The sequence below is a fragment of the Vipera ursinii genome, assembly GCF_947247035.1.
Source record: "Vipera ursinii genome assembly, chromosome: 1".
Classification (NCBI taxonomy): Eukaryota; Metazoa; Chordata; class Lepidosauria; order Squamata; family Viperidae; genus Vipera; species Vipera ursinii.
In genome coordinates, this window is record NC_139512.1 from 329071370 (window position 1) to 329096636 (window position 25267).

General features: G+C 36.3%; 1 protein-coding gene across 2 annotated transcripts in view; it reads right to left on the reverse strand.

The window, feature by feature from the left end:
- Nucleotides 1–25267, reverse strand: part of USP34 (ubiquitin specific peptidase 34) — a 152890-nt gene that overhangs the window by 13594 nt on the left and 114029 nt on the right. For both annotated transcript variants that reach the window (XM_083348413.1, XM_083348412.1), the window contains exons 45-72: nt 24539–24685; nt 24401–24457; nt 24194–24271; nt 23572–23666; nt 23223–23395; nt 21866–22019; nt 21216–21294; nt 20572–20625; nt 20380–20475; nt 19227–19291; nt 19046–19121; nt 18904–18951; nt 16673–16738; nt 16018–16098; nt 14659–14744; nt 14064–14232; nt 13816–13890; nt 13243–13394; nt 8995–9043; nt 8799–8903; nt 8653–8697; nt 6207–6311; nt 5050–5197; nt 4135–4769; nt 2448–2605; nt 1074–1152; nt 815–941; nt 569–676 (exon numbers count right to left, since the gene is read on the reverse strand). In XM_083348413.1, coding sequence (XP_083204539.1) covers nt 569–676; nt 815–941; nt 1074–1152; nt 2448–2605; nt 4135–4769; nt 5050–5197; nt 6207–6311; nt 8653–8697; nt 8799–8903; nt 8995–9043; nt 13243–13394; nt 13816–13890; nt 14064–14232; nt 14659–14744; nt 16018–16098; nt 16673–16738; nt 18904–18951; nt 19046–19121; nt 19227–19291; nt 20380–20475; nt 20572–20625; nt 21216–21294; nt 21866–22019; nt 23223–23395; nt 23572–23666; nt 24194–24271; nt 24401–24457; nt 24539–24685 — 3310 coding nt within the window. The remainder of the gene's footprint in view (nt 1–568; nt 677–814; nt 942–1073; nt 1153–2447; nt 2606–4134; nt 4770–5049; nt 5198–6206; nt 6312–8652; nt 8698–8798; nt 8904–8994; nt 9044–13242; nt 13395–13815; nt 13891–14063; nt 14233–14658; nt 14745–16017; nt 16099–16672; nt 16739–18903; nt 18952–19045; nt 19122–19226; nt 19292–20379; nt 20476–20571; nt 20626–21215; nt 21295–21865; nt 22020–23222; nt 23396–23571; nt 23667–24193; nt 24272–24400; nt 24458–24538; nt 24686–25267) is intronic.

Here is a 25267-nt window from a genome sequence, read left to right on the forward strand (position 1 = left end):
TTTGGACAAACCCCAAGTACTGCAGTGCTTAACCAAACTTGGCCAGACTTACTAGTACTTGAATGGAAGCCCACCAGAACTACCAGGCCTGTAAACAAAATTGAGAAATTGAAGATAACATCTAGATGGCAAACTACTTCCATCTTACTGCAAAAAGCTACATGGATGAACTGTGCATGAACTATTATTCTTGAGAAGTAACATAGCTATTAGTATAAGTAAGGCTGAGGAGAAAAAAACAGATGCTAGGAAAGTGAAAAGAAAGAGAAGACGACAACTAGCTTCAAGATGGATGGACTCCATTTTTTCTTTTATTATTTTTAATTTGTATTAGTTTCTTATTATAATTGTAAATAAAATTATTATTAAAAAGGGAAACTATCAACATTGACAATGACTTGATGGCACATAATCAATCAATCAACGAATCATTTAGTTAAACCTTAATCTTTATCTCTACTGAACATAATTACATCAGAAATGGAAGAACATCTACTTTAGTTATCTTTAATGTAATTGATGGATAATCTGAGATAAAAGAAAATGCATTAGGTTTAATATACTTTACCTATACAAGCATTTCTAAGTTCCGGAGGACTGTAGGAATTTAGCAAAGTTAAAAGTTTATGGGCAAATTCTATCCGCTCCTGCCACTGGATAAGTGCTTGTTTCACATCTGAAAATATACAATTAAATTAATATAGTTTACAAGTCTGCCATATATACAGCTGATTTATAGTGACAATTATATGTTGGTTCTCATCTATTTTATTTTTTAAAATAAAAACTTACATTTAATAAATAATATCCAAACCTTTTCTTTGCAGATATGGCCGGGTAGATTTGAGGACGGAAAGAAATATGGACAGAAGCTCTACCAGATCTCCAGTTACATGGCAAGCTGTGGCTTCATGGTACATCATGTGCAGTGTATTGAAGGACTGCCAAAATATTTTAAATTATATAGCATATTAATAACATATAAAATGGCACTCTACATACAAGATATCCTAATTTACCTTATTTTATAATAACCCAACCCCCAAAGGCTAAAATAATAATAATACTCCTACCTCAGTCATCAGGATTAAGCCTCTGTTAAAAATGACAAGAAGCCGATCCTCATCAGTTTCTAATAATATTCGGAAGGCACTTGGAGCAAAACAGTAAAAAAAATAATTGTAAAGTTAAAATCTGTCTTATTATAGGCACAGTGGTTGCATCCTAAACATTTAAATACTGTTTTGATTTCCAAATCTGATCTTATACTATCGCTATACTTTTTTACCCTTACTAGGAAAACATATAATGGAAGAAAGGGTATGCCCAAGAAAAAAAAACCAATTCTGTATATTTCAATGAGATCTTTGCAATGTTCACTCGGTGGTGAGAAGACTTGAACTACTGTTGCCACTTAGAAAGCTAAACACTGAAATGGGTAACAAACAAAATTTACTTGACAACAAAAGTAATTAAAGAAATGGAATTGATGCATCTGATATGACAAAGGCATTGGTAAGTCCTGTGGCAAGAAATAAAGATGCTGACAAATTTCCAACAATTAGCCTCTTTTTTCTACAGCTGTAGCATACTATATCCCTTCATGGATCACTGCCTTGTCGTGGTGAGGAAGCGTGCACAGTACAATGAAGCTATGAGCTATGCCATGCAGGGCCACCCAAGATGACGGGTCATAGTGGTAAGTTCTGACAAAATGTGGTCTACTGGAAAAGGAAATGGCAACCCACTCCAGTAGCCTTACCAAGAAAATCCCATGGACAATATCAAAAGGCTAAAAGTTATGATGTCAGAAGATAAGCCCTATAGGTCAGAAAGTGTCCAATATGTTACTGGAGAAGATACAGGGCAATTACAAGTAGCTCCAAAAAAAGTGAAGTGAAAGGATGCTCAGCCGTGGATGTGTCTGATGGTGAAAAGAAAGTCCTATGCTGTAAAGAACCGGGAATGTATGAATCAAAGTAAAGCGGATGTGGTCATACATGAGATGGCAAGATTGAACATTGACTTTTTGGGAATCGGGATGGGAATGGACTGCAAGGAGATCAAATCAGACAATCCTAAAAGAAATCAACCCTGACTGTTCTTTGGAAGCACAGATATTGAAGCTGAAGCTCAAATACTTGGGCCACCTAATAAGAGACGATTCATTGGAAAAGACCTTGATGTTGGAAAAGATTGAAGGCAAAAGGAGGAGGAGATGACAGAAAATGAGAGGGTTAGATAGTGTTATTGATGCAACGACTATGAAAATTCTGGGACAGTGGAGGACACCGGGGCCTGGTGTGCTATGGTCCATGTGGTCCGACATGACTTAGTGACTGAACAACAACAAAGCATACTACAATAATAAAGTACACAGAAAAACACTAAAATCACTCTATAAACTCTAACATTTCTTCTAGATCAACACTCCAAACATGAAATACCTTATTAAAGTAGTCCAGCATGACCGTCCATCTAAGCAGCGAAGGTAACAGCTTATAGTAGTTTTTTTAAATTGCTTAATGTCTTCCAGTTCTTCCTCTCTCATATCAGGCCTCTGAGCTACAAAGAGTTGCATGAGATTAAACAGTTCTTCCACTGCCTACATAAAAAGAAGAAATATCATCAGGCTTACTGAAAAAAACCCCAAATTTCAGTTATTGTTTATAATAAGGTAAATACTTTTAAAAGACAATTAATGAGCATACCAAAGGTATACATATTGTACTGCCATTTTTTTTAAAAAAATGCACTCTTGTTTCATGTGCTCTCAAGCTTTTTCTTTTTTCTATATTTTCTTTTCCAGCTCTGCAACTTGAACTATGTTTAAAGCTGAAGGAAAAATGGACCAAACTAATACAAATAAACACCGTGAATCTTCATTTAAATGGACCAGTTCAGAGAAAATATCCATAAGACCCATTAAATATGAACACGTTAGTTATATAACAATTTGCAAATCACATAAAAGATAAGACTCGGCACAAATGAAATTGCTTCATCTGGATTACTTTTGTACATCATGACTTGTTTAGTAATTCAGGGGCACATCTGGGTGAAAATCTGATCCACTGTATTCTGAATCTTCTAAATGGGGTCCGTTAAATCCAGGTTTTATTCTATGCTGGCCTATTACTGAAAACTGGATTTAGTATATATTTTATATATCTTATATAAAGGTAAAGCTTTCCCTGTGAGTTGTGCCTGACTCTGGGGCTCGGTGCTCATCTCCATTTCTCGGCCAATGGAGCCAGGGATGTCCAAAGACAATTTCCATGATCATGTGTGGCCAGCATGGCTATAACCCAAAGGCACATGGAACGCTGTTATCTTCCCACTGAAGTGGTACCTATTAATCTACTTGCATTTGCATGCTTTTGAACTGCTAGATGGGCAGGAGCTGCAGCAAGTAAAAGAGATCAGCCCATTGCATGGAACTCTGGTCTCGAACCTGGGCAGTCAGCTCTCCAGCTGAGAAGCTCAGTGTCTTTAACCGCTGAGTCATCATGCCCTCCCTTCTCTCTCTCTCAAACACACACACACACACACACAGAGTATATATTTATTATTCATCTCTCTATTTCTCTCTTACATATTTAGCATAAAAGAGCTATTTTATTTATATATCATTCTTCCCATTAAAAGAGCAAATTGTTTTGCTTCTTGAACTCAAGATATATTTTACCTCCTTCACAGCAATCGTATTTTATGCATTAGGTAGGGAGAATGGCAGTGATCTCAGTTGTAGAGGAACTGCACAAATACTGATAATTCTACCAAGATGGTGGGACAATAAAGAAAAGGAAATGTATAGAACAAAAATAATTGTATCATAGCTGCCATCAGAAAATGATAGAACTGCTGGTAGACTGGAGGAAAGCACTGTTGCTATTCCATTATGCCCGTCTTCTGAGAATTTTCTGGAACAGAGTTCAAATTAGAGCCAAATATATTTTTTACTATTATCAACTGATCTCTTTGGATCTGGCAAAGAGATGCAGATTTATTTTTCTGATATACTCCTACCATCTACCCCCTAAAAATGGTCCTTCCATAAACTGCTGATGTTTTTAATGCTGTTCTCTAAAAAATCTATTTCTCTGTCTTTCACTATGTGTGAATTTGACTTACCCCAGGGTATTGGCTGGCATGTGGTGTGAGATTCTTAAATGCCCACTGGATATTTTGATGAGAAGCCAACTGCCTGGTAAATGCAGGGGATTGCTCGCAGCATAGCCGCAGAATGCCATAGTAGGCAGGTAGCATCCCACGGTTAAAAAGCACCACATCCTGGTCATCATGATCTGCTAAGATGTAATTGAAGGCAATGTTCTTGGTCACCACTGGATTCTGCACAATAAGGCGCACGTTCTCAGGGCAGTCAACACAGACATTGTACCAGAAGGAGAGCAGGGCCTGCTTATTATGATTGGTAGCAATAGCAGGCTCAGAAAGTTTAGGCTGAAAGAGGTTCCACAAATCCATGAAATAAGTAGAAAACATTAGTTTTTCTGTTTTGGAGATCAAGCAGTAAGTCATAAAACTGAAGTAGGGTACCAGCTTTGTAGTTCCATGCACAGCAGCATCAACATAAAGCTTAGCTCTTGAGAGCAGTCCAAGCAACACATTATAAACTTGATGAAGAACAACTGTAGTGTCTGGACTAAGGGGAAGATCTCGAGTAGGGATATGCAGTGAGCGGGTAGATCGGAACATCTGTCGGAATGAATTGCTTGGAATAAGAGAGACCAGAAGATAGGCTGCAGCTGCAAAAGAATAAATATACAAGTAAATAAAGCAGCTAGACTTTTTGGCTGTGCACATTCACTTTAAAATAAAATTTGTGGTTTTTTGTTTAAAATTTGTTCACAAATTTGACCATATGACACAACTTATAAAAGAAAAATATACTTATTGGCAGAGAGATCACAAAAACATGCAGTGCTGAAACTTCAATTCCTTTCTTTCTTTCACATTTTCACACATAAACAATGAAATTATTTATAGGAAATTAAGAAGCCAATTATTTTCTGCTTAGCAACTTACAGGTTCTCACTCTAGGATAGTTATGAGCCAAAAGAAAGCGTTCTACCCAGTTCTCCATATTCTGCAGGACCCAGCTGTGGGCAAGCTTATTTCGTGGTGTCTGCACTGCTAGCCAATCCAGGCATTGAGATGGGTTGTACTCAATCACCTACAAACATTGGGAAAATGGACAAAGATCATGAAACATAAAACAAGAATATAGCACTCTATACACTTCAGCTAGTAAATGTTGTTGTTGTTGTTAGTTGCGAAGTCGTGTCCGACCCATTGCGACCCCATGGACAACGTTCCTCCAGGCCTTCCTGTCCTCTACCATCTTCTGGAGTCCATTTAGGCTCACGCCTACTGCTTCAGTGACTCCATCCAGCCACCTCATTCTCTGTTGTCCCCTTCTTCTATTGTCCTCAACCTTTCCCAACATTAGGCTCTTCTCCAGTGAGTCCTTCCTTCTCATTAAGTGGCCAAAGTCGAGTTTCAACTTCAGGATCTGGCCTTCTAAAGAGCAGTCACGGTTGATCTCCTCTAGGACTGACCGGTTTGATCGCCTTGCAGTCCAAGGGACTCGCAGGAGGAGTCTTCTCCAGCACCATAGTTCCAAGGCTTCAATTCTTTGGCACTCAGCCTTTCTTATGGCCCAACTTTCACAGCCATATATTGCAACTGGGAAGACCATAGTCTTGACTATACGCACTTTTGTTGGCAGGGTGATGTCTCTGCTTTTTAGTGTGCTGTCTAGATTTACCATGGCAAATCTAAATAGGCAGGCTGAATCTTTTTACTACAGAGGCCCCAACCCTCGGTCTACAAACCGGTAGGGAACTGGGTTGTGAAGTGGGTGGGTGAGCATACGAAGCTTCATTTGTGCATACATGGGATCAAGGTTGCATGTGCAAAACCATGACCCTTCCCACCACTGGTCCATGGAGCAAGAAAAGTTGGGGACTGCTGTTTTACTAGTTTTATTTACTAAGTGTAGCAAAAAAGGCTGCCAAAGGTACTATATTCTCTGTCAGACAATAACTCTTATTTCTACAGTCTAGGAGTGTAAAAATAAGTCTAATAATCTTTACAGCATAGACATTATACTGGTTATTTTTTTCTCAATATAATGGAGATATGACAAATCTTTGAGTGTACTTAATGTAGGCATCCTTTACCTCCCATATCCTTTGGAGAATATATGATGCAAATGGTGGCATTCCTGGAGGTCCACCAGCAAATTCCATAAGCATAGTTAACAACTTGAAAAAAGGATTGGCTGCCTGAAGTTGAAAACAAGAAGAAAAAACTTATGTATATCATATAAGGAATCCATAAATAGCGGGGGGTTTTTTAAAAAAAAATGCAAGTCATAACTGATTTTATTCAATTACTAACATGCTCATTTAAAGCACATACTTTAAATACACATATATACCAATCACCTTTTTTTTGTTCTAAGTGAAGTTTGTGGTTCTAATATGTATTAAGTCTAACTTTTTGGATTGCATTTAATAACATATGTGAATATTGTTTATTCACATACGATGCTATCATTAAATGCAATCCAAAAAGTAAAGACTTAAACAAAGCCCTTTGCTTAACTCTCAGAAGAATGTGAGCAGCCTCATCACCAGAGCTTCTTATTGTTTATAATCTATACTACACCACAGGTAAGTTAGAATTTTTAATATGTTTATCTTAGGCAAATCTTAAAGCTGGAAACCTCCCAAAATATCCAAGAATATGGGTCAGAAGCAGGTATAGCATGGTCATTACCAAGACATTAACCTGTCCAGATGAGGAATTTATCCTAAACCTTTAACCCAGATTCTGGAATTAGCAATAAATCTTAATGTCAAGATTCACCTTTGGATTTACAAGGCAAATCATTTTAAACCAATTCAAGTATTTGTCAGTGATCTTTAATCAATTTGTGATCATGAATCATCAGACTGATATCTTTTCAGTTGATGTTATGACTGTGTATAATGAAGATAATTATAGGCAACAGATAATTTTGAACTGGCATTCTGATGAAAAAGCCAAAAAGTGCCTACAAGGAAATGAAGATCAGAGAAGTCTGGTAGATCCTAAAGACTGAATCCACTTCAAGACAACCATTTCTTACACAGAAGAAAAAGCATATTCGATTGCTGTCTGAATCCCTGATTCTATTTATTGATGTAACAATGTCTGGCCTTTGAATATTTTCTTATAACAATATATTTGTTAATTTGGCCAGTGTCCACTCTAACCATGGATCTACAGGGCTTCATACAGAGAAAAAAAGGTAAAGGTTTTCCTGTCAGTTTTCCTCTAGGGCATGGTGCTCTTCTCCATTTCTTGGCCGAGGGAACCAGCATTGTCCAATTTCCATGATCATGTGGCCAGCATGGCTATACACCAAAGGTGCACGGAACACTGTTACCAGCCCACTGAAGTGGTACCTATTAATCTTCTTGCATCTGCATGCTTTAAAAATGGTAGATGGACAGGAGCTGGGGCAAGTAAAGGGGATTCACCCATTGTGTGGAGCTTGGGTCTCGAATCCAGGCTGTCAGCTCTCCGCTGACAAGCTCAGCATCTTTAACTGCTGAGTCATTGTACCCAAAGAGAACAATATATCACTTTAACAACTACCTGATCATTTGAACTAGTTTCTTCACCTTATAAAATACAGCATAATAAATAGAACACTGGAGTTATCTTGCATGGCACATTTGTAGTATTATTAATGTGCTACATTTATATCTTATTTTTCTCCATTAATTCAATGCAACATACATACAGATTTCCCTTCATTCACCCTTCAACCATCCTGTGAGAGGCTGATGCAACAGAAAGCTTGAGCCAAGTTATCCAGTTATTTTTTTTTAATGGGTGAACTTGAACTGAATTATCCCAATCATAGTCAGGCATCTTAATCAACAACCACATTAGTTCTCTGAATGGCAACATGGTCAAATACTTAGGAGAATCTAATAATGTCAAGCCTAGACAAAAATCCAGATCATATGACCTCTGCCTTCCTGAGCAAAGGGAGTATTATTATTGAACTGTTGGATGTCCAGTTAAAATGGTGAACAGATTTTCACTGAAACTAATGAATAGTTGTACAGTAGTGCTTAAAAGTTTGTGAACCCTTTTAAGTTTTGTGTGTGTGTGTGTGTGTGTGTGTGTGCGTGCGTGCATAAATATGATCACATAAATAAGATCCATTTTTGCACAAATATAACATATTCACAAAGCTGAATATAAGGTGCTATCCAAGGACTGCTGAATTAGTGTATCTCATGCAGTTCTGACTACCAAGACTAAGGGAAGTGTAGCCTTAATGCTTGTACTGTACCCCTTTCTATTTGGCCAGAGCCACGGATTTAATTACTAGTGTGACAGCATGCTTATCTAATGACTTAGTTCAGTAAAGAATAATTGCCTCAGTTATGTGAATTGTGACAGAGGAAAGTGCAGGTATAGCACAGTGGGACCATAAAATAATGCAGGATCATATTTCACTACAAGGTCATTATATTGGGGACAAATAACAACTTGAAGAATGTTGAATATGACAATCAAACAATTTAATATATGGTAGCAAAATACTGTACTTTTAGATCATACCTCAGGAGTCAACTTGGCTATAGATGTGAAAAGCATGGATACAATCTGTAAGAGAGGAAAAAATCCTTTCATCATATGCAACTCTAATGAAAATATTCCAGTTAGGCTCTTGGAGTGGATATAACTAATAACAGCTAGTAACTTACATGTTCTGCAAGTCTGTTGTTATATCGACAAAGACTGAAAATAAGATTGCAGGTCTGCCTAATATTGATTCCATCTCGAATATGTTGGAATAAGAAAGGAAAACCCTGGAATAAATTCAATGTGTTACTGTAGCAGATATTTTTAAAGTACATGTTTTAAAACTATTAATTGTTGTTTTTCATGTCCAGTTATTACCTTGCCTCCAGTTAATGCTGCCATGTCATTTTGGGATAAAGTCAAGTGCCTAAAACACATATAAAGAATGGACCAATTTATTTCATTAATCAACCATGGATGGAAACTAATCAAGGAGAGAAGCAACCTAGAACTAAGGAGAAACTTCCTGACAGTTAGAACAATTAACCAGTGGAACAACCTGCCTCCAGAAGCTGTGAATGCTCCAACACTGCAAGTTTTTAAGAAGAGACTGGACAGCCATTTGCCTGAAATGGTATAGGGTTTCCTGCCTGAGCAGGGGGTTGGACTAGATGACCTCCAATGTCCCTTCCAACTTTATTATTATTATTATTATTATTATTATTATTATTATTATTATTATTATTATTATTATTATTATTATCATCATCATCAACAACAACCAATTAGTAAAAACAAAATTGCTTTCCTGAATTGTAAAACCACACTTTTAGGAAATCAGCCAGGTTGACAAATGCTAGGAAGCCATATTATTAAGGTACACTGAATCTCCTTTAATTAGGAACAAGGAACAAACAAAAAAATAGGGCTTTTCTTTTCATAGTTCTGGACCAAAATCACGAAACAAAATCAATGTGAATTGATTTTAATGGCAAAAATATGGAAAATGTGGGCTTACAATTAAGCAACTGTTTTTGCTCTTTGAATGTTTTATATATGGCTGACAGCTTCAATTTAGAATGTTGACAGATGAATGATTAGCAGTCCTACTGCTAGTCAAATAGTATTGACATACAGTGCATTCAAAAAGTATTCAGAGTCCTTTCACTTTTATCAGTTTTGTTATGCTGCAGCCTGATTCTAGTTATTGAAATTATTTTTTCTTATTGATCTATACTTAATACCCCATAATGACAAAGTGAAAACAGAATTTTAGAAATATCTGTAAATTTATGAAAAAGAAAAAAATGAAATATCACATTGGCATAAGTATTCAGACCCTTTGGAACAACACTTGAAATTTAGCTCAGGTACCTCTCATTTCTCTTGATCATTGCTGACATGTTTCTACACCTTGATTGGAATTGACCTGTGGTAAATTAAATTGATTGGACATAATTTGGAAAGGCACAGACCTCTCTATAGAAGGCCTCAAAGCTGACAATGCATACTGTACCAGAGCAAAAGCTATGAGATTAAAGAAACTGCCTGCAGAGCTCATAAACAGGATTATTGCAAGGTGCAGATCTAGGGAATGCTACAATAATATTTATGCTGACTGAAGGTTCCTAAGAGTATAATGGCTTCCATATTTCTCAAATGGAAGAAGTCTGCCATAACCAGGACTCTTCCAAGACCTGGTGACCCGGTCAAACTGAGCAATTGGGGGAGAAGGGCCTTAGTAAGAGGGGGGCCAAGATACCGATGGTCCATCTGACTGAGCTCTAGACATGCCGTGTGGAGATGGGACAGAGTTCCAGAAGGACAAGCATCACTGCAGCCCTCCATTGATCTGGGCTTTATAGCAGAGTGGCTAGACAGAAGCCTCTCCTCAGTGCAAAACACATGAAAGCCCTCTTGGAATTTGCAGAAAAGCACCTGAAAGATTCTCAGATTGTGAAACCAAGATTGAACTGTTTGGCCTCAGTTCTAAATGTTATGCCTGGAGGAAACCAGACACCACTCATCGCCTGCCCAGTATCATCCCAACAGTGAAGCATGGTGGTGGCAGCATCATGCTGTGGGAGTGTTTTTCAGCAGCAGGGACTGGGAGACTGATCAAGGTTGAAGAAAAGCTGAATGGAGCAAAGTACAGGGATATCCTCAATGGAAACCAGTTCCACAGCGCTCAGGACCTCAGACTGGGCCGAAGGTTCACTTTCCAACATCACAGTCAAGACAACACAGGAGTGGCTTAGGGACAGCTCTGCAAATGTTTTAGAGTGGCCTGGCCAGAGCCCTGACTTGAACCGTATTGAACATCTCTGGAGGGACCTGAAAATGGCTGTCCACCAATGGTCGCCATCTCACCTGATTAAGCCTGAGATGATTTGCAAGGAAGAATGGCAGATAATCCCACAATCCAGGTGTGCAAAGCTTGTCACATCATTCCCAACAAGACTCGAGGCTGTAATTGCTGCCAAAGGTGCTTCAACAGAGTACTGAGTGAAGGGGCTGATACTTATGCCAGCATGTGATATTTCATTTTTTCTTTTTTCATAAGTTTACAGACATTCCTAAAATTCTGTTTTCACTTTGTCATTAAGGGATACTGAGTGTAGATCAATGAGGAAAAAAAGAGAACTTTAACAACTGTAGAATCAGGCTGCAGCATAACAAAATTGACAAAAGTGAAGGGTGTCTGAATACTTTCTGAATGCAGTTTATATTCACCATATATGTTGAATAAATAAGGGGAAAGGATACAGCCTTGTACGCTTCTACCGGCCAGGCCCTAATGCAACAGAGGAACATTTGTATCACCATGCTTTATAGTTATATCTGATTCTTGTGAAACATGCTCCCTTTGGTTTTCAACAGACATGTTATCTGGTACCATTCCAAATTATTCCATCTTTGCCATATTTGTTCAGATCACATTGTTCCAGAAATACTGGTCTTTATCTAGGTGTTCATGAATAAATTTTGGGTCTTGACCTGGTATTCTTGCTGGACAGTTGAGGTTTCCTCCTGGCACACCTTTCATATAGATTTAATTTCTGCATCTTCTTTCTAATAGTAGAATGGACACTTTGACCTCAGTAGTGGTAAGAGCTATTGGAAAGTCACATAATGAAATTCTGAAATTTATAGAGACTTCTTTCACCATATTGTGTGAATGCTCTCTGACTGAATATGCTGGGACAGTGTGACTTGAGCTAACTGGCAGTTGTTTGAACTAGAGTGGCCCAGCCAGAGCCCTGACTTGAACCCTATTGAACATCTCTAGAGGGACCTGAAAATGGCTGTCTACTGACAGTCGCCATCTGCATTTGCAAGGAAGAATGGCAGAAAATCCTGTTCCAGATGTGCAAAGCTTGTTGTGTCATACCCAAAAATTCTTGAGGCTGTAATTGCTGCCAAAGGTGCTTCAACAAAGTACTGAGTGAAGGGTCTGAATGCCAATGTGATATTTCAGTTTTTTCTTTTTCATAAATTTATAGACATTTCTATAATTCTGTTTTCACTTTGTCATTATGGGGTACTGAGGGTAGGTCTGAATACTTTCTGAATACTTCTGAATGAGGAAGAATACTTGATAATATACAGTAAACCATTAAATCTATTTTGTATAGCTTAGGACCCCAAATACTCCAGAATCACTCCTGTGAATTGGGTGATATCATGAAGAATGCCTCTTTATAATACCTTCTAACAAACATGTTGCTTTTCAAGCTCGGTGCCTTGTCCATCAGATTGAAAAAACTAATTCTGGAGATGGCCAGATGGCACAATTAATGGATCAGATTTTTGCTTCATTAATCAATAATGACTGGCAGTAGTTCCCTTGAGATTTTTGATGGACGTCTTTCACCAGTTTATTTGGAGATGGCAAGAATTGAACCTGAGATCTTTTGGATATGAATCATAAGACGTACTAGTCATCTGAGGCCCTGTCTACTTAGCATGTATAGTTACTAAACTCTCTGATTTTGCACTGGTTCAGACATGTAACATCAAATAATCTCTACCACTCTGAGACTGTATTCTACTTTTTCATCAGCATAAACAAACTTAATAAAGGAAAAATGTTAGAGATGTCCAATGTCTCAGTATCTCAAAGGACATACATGTATGTATAAGCCCATCCATGTTTCAATCAACCCTCAAATTTGGAATCAAAATACTATGAAGTGTGCCACCTGTGAATAAGCTCATCAGCTTAACAAGAGATGGGTTTATCCATGAGTGAATAAAGGATATATAGGTACTTGTAAGAAGTATTACTATATGTTTTCATTAATAAGCTGAACCCAATTTTAGATATATCTTGGCATCTGAAATTCTTGGCTTATAGGCAAGTATATAAGATATATGTAAAACCTTAAGCTAATCACATAGGGGCCTTGACAGTAAGTTTTCTAGATTGGCTTGTGCTATCAAATAATATAAAAGGTATTAAAAACCAGAATAGGTTTTTGCAGATTTTCTTCTTTCTTTTCTTGCTTCTTTTACTCTTTGAACTTTGTTAGCTTTTGATGTTTATAAAACTTTTAATAAAAAACATAAAAAACAGATGAATACATGCAATACATAAACAATCTGGTATATGTGAATACTCCTTACCTCTCTGATCGAGACTGTTCTACCAGAAGAGCTATCAGAGCAATCATCTTTTCAAGTGCAGCAGGCCTATATTTTTCTTCCGCTAAAGAAAGAATGTCTTCCTCTTCCTCCTCTTCTTCTCCTTCTTCTTCTGATAGTACCTCAACTTGTGGCTGACAAAAAAAGCAAAACAAAATATTAATCTCCATCTCTCTCTCACATACTACACATATCTGCAAAAGGACTTTTTACTAAATGAGCAAGGAAAAATATTTCTCTCTCTCTCTCTCTCTCTCTGTGTGTGTGTTTATGAGTGTTTAATCATGCTAAGCTTTAGAACTGCAATAAATAATCCCAAATCTAGCTTCATAATCAAAATGTAGTTTAAAGAGCTACTAGGAATAATACTGTAGAGATAATCTGTTTGGAGAAACTCAGAACAGAAGTAGAGCAAGGATTATGATAAATTTGTTAAAGACAATTTTTTGCAGAAAAAAGATGAGAGTAGTCATGAAGTATATCCTTGAAAGACTGGGACTGATCCACTAAAGTGCCAATGAGAAATTAGGCTATAAAAGATTACTCCAGACTTACGTTTTCAGGACCTTTAGTTCCCATATAGAAATGAACCATGGTTGAAATTGCTTGCAGAGAAAGCAAAAACTGGCTCTGCAAATAATTGAATATGAGATATGTAAGTAACAACTGTTTATATTCTGCCCTCTTCTCAAAACTGATTTTTGTAATAAACATAGAAATGCAAAGATTAAATAACAAAAATGGCACTCAAGCTTAGTAATGAATAATAAATGTAACAGCAGAATTCATGCAGAATCACTCACCTCCTCTTCTCCCATTTTGGCAAATTCATAAAGAAAGGCAAAGTATTCTGTGAGATGTTTACTGTGAGGTTTAACACCATGTTCCATAATTGACAACAGAGTCTTCACAAAACGAGTCACACATGACCGACTACCAATATCTTCCACAGGACCATCCATGTCATCCGAACTGAAAATACATTTCATTGTTCATCAGTGCATATTGAAGTCACTGAAGGCAAACAGATCCAAAATCAATCTGAAAAGTTGTTCCAACTTCCTACATTATGCAAAGTACACTATATTTAGGATTGCATCTGAAATGGTTAACAGTGCTTACTTTATATGCAGCGGTTATACGTGCATGAATAAACTCTTCTTAGTTACATGACTTAGCTGAAAAATAATAACACTGAAAAGGCATACCATAATCCTTTAAGAGAAATTGTTTATAATTTACTGTGCTGCAGTTTATTTTCTGATCACACAGTAACAGAAAATGTTATCTGATATAAAAGACCAATGTAAATGCTCCCCAATATAACTGTATAATACTGGCATATGATAAATTAATTTTACAAAATAAATATTTGAAATAGTTGGAATTAAAATGTACCAGTCTTCTAGTCCTGGCTGTAGGTAGAGATGAGCATGGACTGGCCTTAGCCGCTGAATCACATGGATACACAAACGCTGAAACATCTGTAAAGTCATAAGCTTTAAGGTTAGATGTCACAGACATATTTGCTTTCACAAACCTTTAGAAACACAATGATCATGGATTATTTTACTGAAAAGTTCATCACTGAATTAGTGGTATTTTGCCTTTGTATTACACACTTAATATATTTTATGCAGAATATATCTTAAATCATTTAATCATAGAACCTTAAAGATTAGAAAAGACTTTCAAGATACTTTTGTTCAGGCCCTTACTCAATGCAGGAATTTATTATTGTAGCAACCTTGACAAACAGCCATGCAGAGTCTCTCAGAACATTTCCACTGAATACAAGTCCACTACATTTTAACATAGTCAGTTTCTTTGTGGAACAGCTCTTATTAGGATTATTTCTCCTGATGTACAAACATAATTTATTTTTATTTAATTTAAACACATTGGTTTTTTATATTATCTTCAGAAATAACTCTGAAAAACATATTGTCTTCTTCGTGATGGCTTTTCAGATATTTAGACACCTATTGTGTGTTCTTGCAGCCTACACAAACCCAATACTTCCAACCATTTCTCACATTTTTAAAGCCCCTTATCATCTTGACTACTCTTTTACATACATTCCAGTTTTTCAATATTGTTTATAAAATGTGGTCCCCAAACAGAATGGAACACTCTTAGGTATGGCCAAAGCAAGAAGAAGTATTACTACCTTTGGCCTCGGCACTATACTTCAATTCATGCAGATCAAGACTATATTTGCTTTTTTTGCAGCAACAGCACAAAAACTGTTAGAACTACATAGAAGAGTATAGTGTAACTTCTAAAGTATTCTACTTGCAACAATCCAAACTGAGGCAGTATTTACATATATAAAAATGCCTTTGGGCTCATTCCTCTGGCTGAATGGAAAACCGCTACTGGGAAAGAAGTTCAGTTTTTTTTTAAAAAAAATTAGGCATAAGCTATTTGTAATGTGTAATGGGGCCTCTTATTCAAGTAAAAATGTACCTAAAGAAATCTTTGGGAATCTACTTTGGTATGCAGACTAAATTTCAAAGTCCACATGTACACTTAGACTTTGTTATATTGTTTATCAGAAATCCTTCTAAAAACTGCCATACTTTTTTTGAGCTGAAGACCTCAAAGAATGTGAAGTACACCTCAAATATGTGCAATAATATCAAGGGCACTGCAACCTAAGATGTTGGGTTTGATGGTTAAAATTCATTCTATGAATTTAAGAACCTAATCCTAAGAAATAACACTTTAAATGACACAGATTATGCTTTATCTTACCTGCCTTACAATCTGATTGGGGCATTTAATTAAAATCTGCATAGGCCACCAGTCATCATCAGCCATACGATCAAGAAACCACTTGGGGGAAAAAACATGTATTTAACATTTTAGCACGTATTCCTTAACAATTAAAGCATTTCCTATTCTACTAATCAGTGGTTAAAGAACTTAAGTAAAGCTCCAAAAGTAATTCAGTAAATATTTGCATAGTTGGGAAGGAAAAAAAACAACTACTTTCCACAGCTTTTTGAAAAAAATGAAGGCCAAGGATGATAGTTGTCCTGTCTTCTAGGTTCATGACACCTAAATAAGTATAAGTATTCTAACAATGGAAAACTTTTGATGCTAGACAAATTATGACAAATCATGCTAACATTTGTGCACTTTTTCAGAACTCCTCTTGCATAAATAATAAATAGGAATCTTATAAAAGGTCAACATTATTCTTATAGATGGTTGCCTTACCTATGAATTAATTTAAAAAATCTTTTTAGGCAATCATGGTTTTATGAAACACTTTTTCTTATTTTATACAGCATGTTTTTAGCACTTTACCAAATCCATAAATTTATTCTTCCTAACTTAGGAAACACAAAAATGACAGGCTTTTGCTAACTAGCACATTTCACTGAATTCTTCATTTCTGCCTTACCTCACAAGCAGCTTGGCTGTTGTTAAATTGCTTAGTTAACAGTTCAATCCACTGAAGCATTGTAGGCTAAAGGAAGTAAACATTCAAACTGAAGCATATAATTTTTTCCTCAGTTATGTAACATTAAAAACAGTAAGTATGATACAGTTATGGTTTCAGCAGCCCCTCCCATGTTCCATAGGCGAACCAAATGATCTGGTTTGAGCTTTAAAAAGTCTTTGTCTTGCATATTCAATTCATTTGGTTTAAAGACGACATATCACATTTATTGTAATGATATCTTAATTTACATAAGGGTTAATTTGTTAAAGTTAAGATATCCTGTCCTAGGCCAAGGAAATCAAATTGTCCATACAGGTAGTCCTTGTTTAGAAACCACAATTGGGACTGGCAGTTGCTAAGTGGAATATTGGGGACCTCCCAGAGTTTGTTATCAGGTGGGAAGTTATATAAATGTTTTAAATAACTAAATATATATCACTTAATTGCAACTGGGCTTACATTTTTACTTCAGCTTTCTTTTTTTCCAATTTCCTTACCTTTCAGAATGCTCTTCTCAGTGCTAGATAATTAGTTAGAACAGAATTAATGTATGTATTCATATTTACTGGAGAAGAGATTTAAAAAGTGTAAGCAGGCGTATGAGGAATACACATCAGAAAAATGTGCTGGCAACGCGGCTTACCTATTGTAGTTGGGGCTGCAAGGAGGAGGAGGAGAAAAACAAAAGCCAGGCACAAAAGAGATTGAAGAAAAAAAGATTACAGGAGAATAAATAGGTATACAATGGGAAATACACTGACAGCTTAGCATGCTTGCAGCTAGTAGCCCCGAGAGCTGTAAGTAAACAGCTGGCACCAATGTATTCTTGCCAATGTGTATTCCCATTGTGTGATTACTCTCTTGTAAATTCCTTCTTCTCCAATCATTCCAGTCTGAGATGGGGAGTGGGGGAATAAGTAAAGCATAGGACAATGCATACTATCTGACTGGCCAGGTAGTCCTTGGATTACAACGGCAATTAGACCAGAATCTCCATTGCCGAAGCAATGCAGTCATAAAGTATGATATCATATGACCACATTGCTTAGCACGTCAATCCTGACAGTCCCAGTTGTCATCGTAACCAAGAGATCATGTGGGCCATTAAGAGAAGATCTCATGTGATCAGAGTACTAGACAAACAGGCTGGTGTGTCAGAACTTTGGGAGAGTGGGTGTTCCGGTCGGTGGGCTGGTGGGGGCCAAGGGTGGGCAATGTGGAGAATACAGGGGATGTACTACGAACCAGCAATTAGTACTAGCACTTAGTGTTGTATACTGCTTCGCAGTGCTTTATAGCACTCTCTAAATGGTTTACAGAGTTAGCATATTGACCTCGACAATCTGGTCCTCATTTTATTGACTTCAGAAGGATGGAAGGCTGAGTCAACCTTGAGCTGGTCAGGACTGAACTACTGGCAGTGGCCAGAATCAGCCTGCAATGCTGCATTCTAATCACTGAGCCACTATTACAAGATGCCTGGGATCTCATACTCCATAGTGGGGCTCCTTAGAAGAAAAGGTAACGTGAGTGACTTATGGGAATAACTTGAAATTTTTGCTTGTGGAAAACTGCCAATGAAGGTTACAAATGGTGATCATGGATTGCTGTGGTGTTGTAATCGTGAGTTGGGTACCCAAACTCCTAGAACACAATCACATGACCAATGGACAGTATGATAGCCGCAATTCTGAGAACCAGTTGGTAAGCTCCCTTCATTCAGTGCCATCATAACTATACAAAAGTGTAAACATATGCCTTGGTCACAAAGTTATTTTTTCTACACCTTTATAATTTTGAATGGTTGCTACACAAAGAAGATGCTAAGCAAGGTCTACCTGTATTAGCTCAAACGTTCGTTTAGATCAGGGGTCCCCAACCCCAGGCCGCGGCCTACTACCGGGCCATAGCCTATTTAGAACAGGGCCATGCAACAGCCGCCATGCATGTGCAGCTTGACTTGCGTGAGTCCACTGCTCACACGACTCAGTTCCCCTCCCCCCCAATCAGGCCACCAAGCTGCCAAGCTTCGGACTGCTGATTTAGACAATGAAATAATCTAGTTTGAAAAGAACTGAAATTTCATTATAATTTTTGCTTTATATTTCAGTCAGTGAAGCAAAGGATTTTTGTTTATCTTAATCAATGTTAGAAATATACACTATGTTATAGGAAATCCAAGCACATACCTTTTCTTTTGAATGGATAAATGTTTCAAGGACAAAAGAAGTGCTTAACTGTAAAACAATAATTGATAGTCACAGACTATCCTGAACAAGTGCTAAAACATTGTGTTTTTTTTAAAAGCAATCTGACAGTAAGATACTCTACCTTGGCTGTCATCAGAGAAACTGCTTTGGGATCTGGTAATGTGCTGGGGATGCTACTACACAACTGCCACATAAATCTAGGGCAAACACATGCACAAGTACTTGTTTTTACACCCATTTTTTAAAAACTGGATTTAAAAACTTTGAGTTTATTTATTAATATAAATTTATGTAAACCTTACCCAAAATATGTATGCTCAAAAATATTCTTATCCTGAAGGAACTGCATGTTATCATGCCATATCCACTGATGAAAAAAAATGAGAAAAATCAGGTAACGCCATTTACTATATTCAGAGATGGATGAAAAATAAATTACTGGCTCATGTAAGAACTTCTTAACCTATATAAATTGATTAACTGAATGAATAAATATTTGTGGTGAGATGGGCAGCAAACAAATTTAATAAATACAATAAAAAGTTAACCTTGCTATTTAAATGTAACATAATTCAAAATTAGTCATTATATAAAATGCTACTTGTGTTTTCTCTCATGGAAACTTCACTTAAATAATAAAAAGCATCCTAAGTAAGTAAACTAAACAATGTTCCCTATATCCTATTCCAAACTGTTTGGGAGTGCTCCTACTACTCTGAAATCAATGACAGCTTATTAAACTTATATGCTACCTGATTCTCAGTGACTCAGAACAATCACCAAAGAAATTACAATAAAATCAATAAATGTTTAACGTTTTGTTAACACTGAATGCTTTTAATCTTGTTTTATATCTTGTTTTTATATTGTTGTAAGCTGCCCAGTCATTTGACGGTGAGATGGGCAGCATATTAATTAATGACAGATAGCAATAGCAATAGTACTTAGCCTTATATACCGCTTCATAATGCTTTACAGCTCTAAGCAGTTTAGAGTCAGCATATTGTCCCCAATAATCTGTGTCCTCATTTTACCAACCTTGGAAGAATGAAGGCTGAGTCAACCTTGAGCCGTTCTGAATAAAACTGCTGGCGTGAATGGAATAGATAGATAGATAGATAGATAGATAGATAGATAGATAGATAGATAGATAGATAGATAGATAGATGATGGAAGACTGATGAAATGAGGGGTCTCATTCTCCCTCGCTAAAGGCCTTAGCTTATTTTAGAATCCAAGGTATAATATACAGTGCATCCAGAAAGTATTCAGACCCCCTTCACTTTTGTCAATTTTGTTATGCTGCAGCTTGATTCTACAGTTACTGAAATTCATTTTTTCTCGTTAATCTACACTCAGTACTCCATAATGATAAAGTGAAAACAGAATTTTAGAAATGTATGTAAATTTGTGTTGTTTGAAGTATAATGACTTATAATTCTAGGAGGCACATACTTCTAGTAATTCAGAAGAAACATCAAATGTATAATCTTTGCCATTTTCTTCTTCTGGCTCCATTCGTTTATAGAAGAGCATGTATGCACTGTGAGTCTGAGAGAAGAAAAACAAAAAGCCAACACTTCATTGAAATCAAAAAAAGAAGACTGAAAGATGATATTGTCTAAATTAACATATAAAATTAAGTACCTTTTCAAAAGAGAAATCCATAAATTTATCGGTGACAGAGTCATAGGTTTTCGTCTGGAAAAAAAAAATATTAGAAGGAATACATTTTCTTTGTAATGTTACTTTTTGATAACTGTACAAATTTCAACGCTACTTCAACATTATATATAACAAATTTAATTTGAATGGGTGTATAATTTTCTACAATTTAGTTCTGAATACAATAGGATGGTGATTATCTATTGTGTAAAACTATCCCGCATACAATTATAATTACAAGTTGTTGCAACAATAATATATGGAAATGTAATTAACTGAATAATAGATAATTATTATTAAAGTCAATGAACAGATGAATATATTTTAAGTGTGTATTCCATAGTCTTTGATCAAGGATATTTTGAAAGCTTCATTGCTTCCTACTTGTGTAGATTTTTTAAAAAATTTGCAGTCTTTTTTTTCTTCTTCATTTCCCCCCCTCCCTCCTTTCCCTTCTTTCTTTTGTTCCCCAGGATGGAATCTTATTGTCAAGCCAGAGGTTTTCTGACCTAGTTGCTGATTATAGTGGATAAATGTACAGTGAAATAGCAAGGTGAGGTAACATTAACAGGAACTGCAACAACACGTGTTCCTTTTTAATAGTATTAAAAAATATTACAACTCACTGTCATTTCTCCACCAAAACATTCAGAAGCCAACTGAGCAGAATCAAATGGCTTTACTTCAGCATCATTGAAGAGATACCTAAAAAATGCAAAAACATTGAGTCTTCAGTTGATTCATACAAGACTAAAATATTTACTGCCCTGAAGATAAATGAAAGTGAAATTCAGTGAAGTTCTTAATTTTGCTATAATATTACAGAAAATTCAAGCAAAGTAAATACAATCCCAACTACTAGTAAGATGAAATATTCAGCAAATGCTATTAAAGCTGGGACAGAATAAATGCTTGTAATCTTAAGTAATGTTGGTGACTAATTTTGCAGACATAATAAGTTTATCCAGCAACAAAAACAAACCTCTCATTTTCTGAGATACAACAATGACAAATTATAGGTAAAGGTAAAGGTTCCTCCACACATGCGTGCTAGTCGTTTCCGACTCTAGGGGCCGGTGCTCATCTCCGTTTCAAAGCCGAAGAGCCAGCCCTTGTCTGAGGACGTCTCCGTGGTCATGTGGCCGGCATGACTAGACGCCAAAGGCGCACGGAACGCTGTTACCTTCCCACTGTAGTGGTTCCTATTTTTCTACTTGCATTTTTACAAATTATACTCTACCACTAATCAAGTATTTACTAAACATTCATAACTTACCACTTGTTGTTTTTGTAAGCATGGGGATTAACAATATCTCGGATAAAACTGTAATAATGTCCCCCATCAGCAGTTCCTGTATGGACGGTTACACCTATCAAATCATACTCATAACTCCTGGTCTCCTTTGAATTAGTGCCATCGTCCTTGAAACCTAAAATAATATTTTACAAAACTTAGTATCTTATTGTCTCAGCCCCTAGAAAAGGTAAGGCTTATTTTACAATGTATTTTGAAAAAAGACTTTAAATATACTGTTATTAAGGCGCAGTTCTTGAGTGAGGACTTTCCAGCCTATCTGCAAGATTTGTCATTTCCGTTTATCTCCCAGATATGATTTATTGCCTTATTTCTGGGTTGTTAAGCAAGCACTATTAGTACTTATACCATCACAACCATTTAACCATAGGAAAAGCTAAAGTGAAGTAATGTTAAAAAGCTAGTCCCTGACTTGTAACCATTCTTTTAGTGACGAAAGTTACAATGGCACTAAGAAGAGTGATTATCACTGTTTTTCACACTTATGACCATTGCAGCATCCTTGTGGTCATGTGATCAAAATTTGGATGCTTGGCAAAAGACATTTTGAGTGTTGTAGTGTCCAGGGGACATGTGATCACTTTTTGCAAACGTCTGATAAACAAAGTCAATGGGGAAGCCAAATTAACTTAATAACTGCAACAATTCACTTAACAAGGGTAGCAAGAAAGGTCATAAAATGAGGCAAAACTCACTTAGCTGTCTTGCTTAACAACAGAAATTTTGGACTCAATTGTGGTTGTAAGTTGAGGATTACCTGTACAATATACTGTGAATTGACCAAAAAAAGAGAGATACAGCTAGTCCTCAAGTTAGGACTGTAATGGAGCCTGTCCATTAAGGTTTTAAGTTTTGATGGCCATAAAGGAGATCAGTCACATGACCAATCCAATTTTATGACTCTTTGTGGTGATTATTAAGCAAGTCATTAAGCAAATCATGGTACACTATGGGTCAATTTTGTAAAAAAACAAACAAACAAAAACAAAACACAACCAGATGCAAATGCTGGTTTTCCACAAAACTGCCATAGAACGAGGTCATGTGATAGTGGGACACAGCAAACGATTCTAAATCCAGGTCAAGTGACAAGCATATTAAGTGTGGTCACATGATCATGGAGGGAGGGAGAGAGATGGTCGAGCTTCCCAATATCTATGTCAAAAGCTCAGAAAGCACCAGCTGTTTTAAATTAATACAACTTCTGCTTACCCCACCGTGACAATTGCCCAATATTATCCAAAAATGTCATGCAAATTGGTTAAAATGGTCAATAGATTTAGTAGAAAAAATTTGAAGATGAAGTAAAATCAAATACCTTCTTTTCTGTCATTTTTTCCCATGAGAAAATCTTCAGTATAAGGAGTCATATCCAAACGTAAAGGAAATGAGAAGTGTGTATTGACCTTTTCCTTCATCATAGTAACCATGTTAAAAGTGTATCTCATTGTATTAAAACTTAAGATTCGAGGTAATTTCTTAAAACATGCCCTAGAAACAGAAGAAAATATTCCTTGTATAATGACCTAAATAATAGTAATGCCTTATCCTACTTTCAAAGTATTATATATTTAGAGGATAAGAACACAGTATTTAGAAACATGACATATTTAATGTTTAGCAAATTAAACCAGAATAAACTCAAGGCTTTCTTTCCTCTGTTTTACCTTTTTTCGGCCCGTACTTTCTTTCCACAGTGTGAACAAGTATACATGTTATCACCTTCTAGGGTATCTTTAATAGTAACTTCATCAAGAGATTCCTATATATAATACATAAGGAAAGTTCATTTAAATTTAATTTATAATAATATATTATTAAAATTTATTTATTAAATAGGTGTTAACTAAAGTACTATTAAATTATTAATTTAAGGAGCCAAACATGAAGTTTCTAGGGGCAAAAAAATATCATAAAGCTGCTGACACAAACATACACAACTAAGTCTGCTACTACTATGCAGTTTTTTTTTTCCTAAAAAGCAAAATCAGATATAGCTTGAAACTTGAGAATAGTTGAAAGTAGAGGGGGAAAATTACTGCTTGGAATTTTAGGGTGCTTTGGCCCTCATCACTGACAATACTGGCCTAGATGAAACAATGATCTGATTCAGAAGAAAATAACATTTTATGTTCCCAGGTGCTGGAAAGAGCATATCCAGAGATTCTGGATGTACTGCCATTCAAAACAAGCAATACCATTAAAGAGCATAACAATTTGATAAAATGCTATTTGAGAGATCTCAAATAGCCAAGAGATCTGCAATGTTATTGCTATGGTTCTACTTACATAAATATTCTTCATATCTGCTACTTGACATCTTACTGTATAGAATTCTTCAGCAGTTTGGCTAACATGTTCACAGTCCTAAATAATAATAGTCATAACAGACCAAACCAACAGTATCAATAGGAATTTGTAAATATAAAGCCAATACTAGCACTCCCCACTCCCCCTTTAAAAAAAAAACAATGGACAGTAGAAGTATGAACTCACCAGAGAAACAACATTGTTTGTGATAATACCTCCAAATAAGCTTTTCACAGTATTTTTCTGTGGATGAATGAATTTATTTCAGTCAAAATAGAGGAAATTATTTCAAGCACATTAAAAAAAATATTTCTTTAGACTTACCAATTCTGGAGACATTTCCTCAATTTTTGTTATAAGATCTGTAAAAAATTCTGTCATGTCCTTTTGTTCACCAGTATTTAGTGGCTGTTTATCCATGGTGTAAGTTTTGCAGAATGGCCTTGGATTATATGCTTTGCATTCACTTTCCTTTGTTTAGAAGCCAGGAAAACAAGTTATTAATTGTTAAGAACATACAACAGGTGATTCATGTGTTTATCAAAATTTGTTAGTATGGCTAAGTCTGCTTATGAACTGCTTCTGACATGGATCCTTGTTTGCCATAGAAACAAAAAGGAACAAGAAGTTCAGTCTGTAGTCTGTTTGGTAAAATAATTAGGATATTAACATAGTTCTCTTGGCTTACAGCTTTGGCATGTGAAAGTCCAATCAGCTACAGATAGAATGAGTTATTCTAACTGCTTAGCAACATCTACTGATAGTAGAATCTATGTGAGAAATTGAAAATCATATACCCAGTATACTTGTTTGCTTATCAGAATCATTATAGGATAATAATAATAACAACAACAGTAGTAGTGATGATGATGATGGAAGGTACCTTGAAGGTCATCTAGTCCAACCCCCTGCTAAGGCAGGAAACCCTATACAGACATGTCAAACTTGTGTGACATCATGCAACGTCGCACATCATCACGTGACATCGCACAACGTATCGGAGCTTCTTCACCATTGCCGGCAATGGGGTGGGTGCAGTTTCCTGGTATGCGT